Source organism: Myxocyprinus asiaticus, chromosome 41, assembly GCF_019703515.2.
Source record: "Myxocyprinus asiaticus isolate MX2 ecotype Aquarium Trade chromosome 41, UBuf_Myxa_2, whole genome shotgun sequence".
Classification (NCBI taxonomy): Eukaryota; Metazoa; Chordata; class Actinopteri; order Cypriniformes; family Catostomidae; genus Myxocyprinus; species Myxocyprinus asiaticus.
Window position 1 is genome coordinate 8,217,559 of NC_059384.1, and position 6,657 is coordinate 8,224,215.

The 6,657-nt window shown below is 33.9% G+C and overlaps 1 protein-coding gene across 1 annotated transcript in view; it reads left to right on the plus strand.

The window, feature by feature from the left end:
* Positions 1–2,929, plus strand: part of LOC127431803 (cyclic nucleotide-gated cation channel beta-3) — a 28,838-nt gene extending 25,909 nt beyond the window's left edge. The window contains exons 16-20 of the mRNA XM_051682361.1: positions 53–136; positions 440–558; positions 638–790; positions 2,091–2,247; positions 2,372–2,929. Coding sequence (XP_051538321.1) covers positions 53–136; positions 440–558; positions 638–790; positions 2,091–2,247; positions 2,372–2,398 — 540 coding nt within the window. The 3' untranslated portion in view covers positions 2,399–2,929. The remainder of the gene's footprint in view (positions 1–52; positions 137–439; positions 559–637; positions 791–2,090; positions 2,248–2,371) is intronic.
* Positions 2,930–6,657: the final 3,728 nt, after the last annotated feature.

Genomic DNA, 6,657 nt, shown 5'->3' on the forward strand with positions numbered 1-6,657 from the left:
TGATCAGCATATGGTCAGTTGTGTGCTAATGTTCTGTGCTGATTTCCCACAGGGCTGTGACAACCAGATGCTTGTGGACATGTTACTGAGACTAAAGTCCATTGTGTACTTGCCAGGAGACTTTGTGTGTAAGAAAGTGAGTCTAAGTTTTAAGAATCATCAATCAAGTTGGCTGATTTACCTCCACTATCTGGGGTTTAAAACACTAGGCTATATATTGCAAATTTTCTTTTGCACAATTTATGTGTCTACAAAACTAATTTTAACCATGTAAGTATGATCTGTTAGATCAGAAGATTTTGAAGATCATGTAAAGCTAATTAAGTAAAGTGTCTCCAAACTTTTGACTGGTAGCATACGGTATATTGCCCTTTTTCTGAAAACATATCTCTCAAAGGAATGAGGAAAAGCATCAAGCCTTACCTCTCCATTTACTCAGGGTGACATTGGCAAAGAAATGTACATCATTAAAGCAGGAGAGGTGCAAGTCATCGGTGGGCCGGACAATAAGATTGTGTTTGTGACGCTAAAGGCAGGCTGTGTGTTTGGAGAGATCAGGTAAGAATCTACTTCATAGCCACAAACATGATCAGTATGATGTATGAACTGACATTTCGGTATTCATATTTGTCACCAGTCTGCTTCAGTCTTCTGCCAATGGAGGAAACAGAAGAACGGCTAATGTAGCAGCACATGGATTCGCTAACCTATTCGTCCTGGACAAGAAAGATCTTAATGACATCCTGGTCCACTACCCAGAGTCCCAGAAAGTACTGGCCAGAAAGGGACGGTGAGTGATATCACATTAGTTCTTTGAACCTCAAAACGGATGCACATGCACCTACACTAACTCAGAGATTCATTTTAGTGGAACGATTCGTTTTTTATGAACCGGTTCAAGAACCGATTCATTTGAATAATCTCTCAATAGTGTTCCCAGAAACTGAATAGAGTGGTTCTTGGACTAACAGGTCTTGGACTGGATCAGGATGTCAGGGGGTCTAGTCTTGATCTGGGTCTTAGAGGGGCTGGTATTGCTCTGGGTTTTGGTCTTGGATAATTTGGTTTAATTCTGATAACCTACACTGCCCAAGAATTGCTATCAACAGTAGGGTTGGGTAAAAATATTGATTTTCTGATGCATCGCAGTCTTCGTTTGAAAGATCTCGATATTAATTCTTAAATCCCAAGATCGATCTTTCACTTTATGTGGCAACCTTCTATAATGCAACTAAATCACTCGCATGCACAACCAAATCTCATGCTATGCGACTAAAAATGTCTTTGATTACCCAGTGGCTAGTAAATGTTCAGATTTCACTCACCAGGGATTGAGTAGAATAGTGGAGAAGACATTACTAGTACAAAGGTCCTTTCACTGCGTGTTGAGAGTAAAAGTTTGGTTAAACTTGTTCTGTGTGTCCAAAGAAGAGATCCACGGATCCATTTGTCATTGAATAATGTCTCTTTTAATATCATTTCTGTTCTTTACAGTCACTTGTTGATTAAAAACAACAAAAAAAGAAACATTTAATTCTAATCACACATGGATGCGCTAAAGAAACTACGTGCGTCTTCTCTCGTTATATGCGCTTACTGGCTGATGCCGCTAGTCTTAAAGAGACAGAACCGATTAGGCACTTGTTCTACATATCAGTGTAAATACTTGTAAATAGTACAAATTATGCAAGTAAACAATAAAAATGTAACAAATATACATGTAACATAATATGCAATTTCAAGACTTTATTTGATCGAGTAGAGTGAATTAGAATATTTTTCAAAAGCTTAAATGTGACCAATTTGATGAGAAACTAAATATAAAATATAATTTGTCAAATTAATTGTTTCGAATTGTACCTAGAAGGGTTGCCTAGAAGGTTCCTGTATAATTAAGAGCTTTAGTTGAGAAAAACTTTATTTGATATGTAAGCAAAATGGACATTGTAACAGAAATCTGCCTATATGAATCGAATCGAATCGGAATCGAATCACGAGCTTGTAAATCGGAATCAAATGGGGAAATCTGTGTCAATACCCAGTCCTACACAACAGTGAAATCTTAAATACTGACAAACACATTTTCATAGGAAACTGATGAAAGCCAAGGGTCCAGCTACAGCCAAAGTCGAAGAAGAAAAGAAGAAAGGCTTGGCTCTATTTGGAACCAAACCTCCTACTCCGAAACTTTTACGTGCCTTTGCAGGAGGGGCTTTCAGCAAACAAGGCTTTATGGACAGACTTAAGGTAAGTTCTCATTCAAATAAGTGTTTATCAGTCTGTATAACCAGATGACATTATCCACAATAAAGTCCCAAATTTTGTCCCAAAGTAAAAAAAAAAATTTTTCTTTTACATTTTTCTTTCCTAGAGTGCTGCTTCCTCAGAACGGCAATAATTTCATCAACTGTGTTATTAAATACTCTTATTTTGTATTCTTTAGTATTTTGTTCTCTTTTTAAATCTTCTACTCACAGTATTATGGTTCACTATAATAATGCTACTTATATTTAGAAGATTTCAGCCTTCACATATATTTTCACAGTAACTGAGCTCCATCTTTCAAAAGGAAAAGATTATTTCCTTGCCAACCAAAGTACTTACCAATCAATAATTATGATCAAATGTGTTCCAGAACCCTGAGTCAGACCGATACATGCATAACATACACTAGCGGTCAAAAGTTTGTAAACACATATTACATTTTTTATGATTACTATTTTAACATTTTAGATAGATAGTAAAGTCATTAAAACTAAGAAAGAACACTATCGTGTTCACTAGCATGTCTAACTCATAATGTAGAAAAATTGAATACAAAATTTTGTTTTGTAAACAAATGTATATAGGCACAAGTTCTATTTGTTTACAAAACTAATTTAGATTAAAACATTTTTAAGATCAAGAAAGATATATTCAGTCTAGTGTGTTCAAGCTTTTTTACTGGTAGTGTATTTGATTGTATATTATATATATATAATTATTTCTCTGTACAAATGTTGTAGATATTTTGTACTAAAACCTAAATAAAGACTTATTTTGTAATTACTTATTTTAAGTGGGGAGGTTTTATTATTTATGAAACAAATTCACTTGAATCAGTTCACACAAAGTCGACACACCTAACCATGTAGTATTTAGATATTTGCGAACAGTGCTCGAATTGAATCAAGTCTTATGGGGGGTCCCCATCATTTTAGTTAGTCTTGCAATATACAATTTATACAAAATATACAATATATTTATTTGATCATAATATGCATAACTATATACTATTTATTAAAAACAGGCTTACATAAAAGTACAGGATTTTGTGTTGATAAAGTAAAAAAATATATAACAAAGAGAGATAAGCTACTATTCTTCTTTAAAATGGCTTACTCCAAGTAATACTGGATTTAGAGGGTGACAAAGCAGCAGACCCAAAAGGGCAACTATGGCAAATATACCAGGGGACTACATATAAGGCACTTGAAGACCCGTAAAAGCATGTGACTTCAAAATACATTGAAATGTCTCAAAAACAGTAGAAAATAATCAGATGGCTTTCAGACTCACTGGATGGTATCACTGTCAGATTCAGCATTGGGACAGGAATAATTATTTCAGAATGTATCAGAAAGCAGTGATAAAGGAGCAGTCAGTAACTTCAAAAGGACCTGTTTAAGGACCTTTTTTATTACTTAAACAGTAGCAAAAGGATGGCAAAATACTATCAGGCTGTAATGATATTATAGAGAGGATATTAGGTATGAACCCAGGTGCGGGAGCTTTATTCAAAGAGTGCAGGACAACTGGGCAAACATTATAAATGTCTTTACTGTCACTTTTGATCAATTTAATGCATCCTTGCTGATAAAAGTATTAATTTCTTTAATTTCTTTCCCAAAAAAAAAAAAAAAAAAATGTATTCTTACTAACCCCAATCTTTTGAACGGTAGTGTATATTGTTACAAAAGATTTCTATTTCAGATAAATGTTGTTCTTTTGAACTTTCTATTCATCAAAAAAATTGTACACAACTGTTTTCAACATTGATAATAATCAGAAATGTTTCTTGAGCATCAAATCAGCATATCAGAATGATTTTTGAAGGATCATGTGAAACTGAAGACTGAGTAATGATGCTGAAAATTCAGCTTTGAGCACAGGAATAAATGACATTTTACTATTGTATTATTATTATTATTATTATTATTATTATTATTATTTTAAATTGTACTAATATTTCACAATATTACTGTTTTTACTGTATTTTGGATCAAATCAATGCAGGCTTGGTTAGCAGAACAGTAGTGTACATCCATCAGAATAATTCTAGCATTATTTACCAATGTAGTATTTACTACCCTAAAAACAACTGGATGACTGATGTGACACTTTGTGATAATAAATTTGTTCCAAAAGACTTTTTTAATTTATTGTGACAAGACAGGCTGTCAGTCTGTGTGTTAGTGTTGGTGGGGATTTTTCAGCGATTTCAGTGCAGTTACATGTTACGTCAGTAGGTGGCGGCAAGGGACTGTTATGAGTGAGTCAGTCAGCAGACTATTCAACCGTTTCCGTCAAAAAGGCTGCTTTATTCAGGAACAAACAATACTATGGTTATCAATATGTCAGTCTTTGCATTTCAAGAGTGAATCCCGCATTTATATGCGGATGTAATTCCCGAAATTTTGCAGTGTGTACGTGGCCGTTGGTCCTTCTCTTAGCAGCATGAAAAACAAGTTTTATACAAATTCTGAATGGATTATATATAGCATAGAAAGCGCACAACGAGCGCTCCCTTTATAATCACTAAAAAGCTGTCACTCATCTTCATCGCGATCTCTAGCAACCCCGTAGAACCAGGCCTATTAATAATGAAAAATGAGTAAGTCTTAATGTCTCCAATTTATACAAGGAATACAAAAGCCCTGACATGGAGTGGATAGATATAGTAGAAAGATATATAGAGAGAGAGAGAAAATTACCCCTCAAAAATGTTAGTAAGAAGCTGTCTCTTCCCGACTGCGAGTGGAGGTTTATTGTTCTCCATTTTTTAGCTAAAGTTAGATTCACCGGAGCGGCGCCAAGCAAGCAGTCATGTCAACGATGTCATGCGCTTAGCGGTCTTTAGATGTGGGTTAGACATGACAACTAGCCTATAAACAAACTTAATATACACTACCGGTCAAAGGTTTTGAAACACTTGACTGAAATGTTTCTCATGATCTTAAAAATCTTTTGATCTGAAGGCGTATGTTTAAATGTTTGAAATTAGTTTTCTAGACAAAAATATAATTGTCAAGATTACATGTCTGCAAATTCTAGGCAAAGGGTGACTACTTTGAAGATGCTAAAATATAACACAGTTTTGTTTAGTCACAACATAATTCCCATAGTTCCATTTATGTTATTCCATATTTCTGATGACTTTATTATTATTCTAAATGTAAAAAAATTAATAAAAATGATAATAAAGAATGAGTGTTTCAAAACTTTTGACCGGTAGTGTAAATTATTGTAAATAATTAATTCACGAAATTTACCGTATCCACTTTATGAATTTAATCAGATTTGTCATTATTATTTTTACTAAAATATAAGTATCTTTGGCCCCCCAAGTCTTTTTTTTTACTTCTTATGGGGGGTCCCTAATGCCTTATGGGGGGGTCCCGGATCCCAGCAGCCCCCCACCCCCCCAATTCGAGCACTGCTTGCGAATACAGAGGGCTTGTACAGTTTGCTCTCAGTTAGCCGAGGATTGGCGGTTTAGTGAATATGCCGTGGGATCTCAGTTAATCTCTTTAGCCTGGCAGGGACATTGAGAGATTTAATTAACTAAGTGATCTTTCTAAATGTGAACACAAATATACAGTAAAAACAGAGCAGGAATAGAACAGCTGTCGAGAATAGCCCATGACTGCCTCTAACCTGACTGCACTATTAAAATGCTATCTGGCACACTTTGAACATTGAGTAATCTGTTATTAGCCAAGACAAACCAAAAATCTTCCATATCAATGAAAAATCACTGTTTGTCAGAGTTATTATAGTTTTGAATTTTGAATTTAGCTTTTATTTCTATTTTATTTTCAATTTGTTCTTCAAATGTATTTTTATGTCAGTTTTCACTTAATGATTGTTAGTTTTGGTTTAGTTTTTTTCTTTTTTTTCTTTTTTTTTTTCTAGATTCAGATCAGTTTGTATAGCTTTTATTGTATAATTAGTTAAGGGCTAACAAAGTTAATTCCTTCACTGATATCATTTCAATATGTTTAATGGCGTATAGTGGAATTTTAATGTTTAATGAAGGAAGATTTATAAAGGATTCCAATTTGTATGATGTACTGTGTATCAAAACTAAAAATTATTTGTCACCATTTTCATTTTAGTTTGGTTTTGTTGTAGAGTTGTTTTGGAGTCCATTTTAGTTTAGTTTTAGTTATTCCAACTTTTATTAAAAATATGTGTAATATAATGTACAAATAAATTAATATTAAATTATTATTATTATTATAGTAAATTAATAAGTTTTCTTTTAGTTTTTGTTAGAAACAGAAATGTCCTTTTGTAGTGAAAGCATTGTGACTGGTTCACTGCAGGTACGAGGGCCTGTGATAGGTCAGTGTGAGCTGTAATGAGCCATCGGAAAAGGGCTGTTTCTTGGAGGGA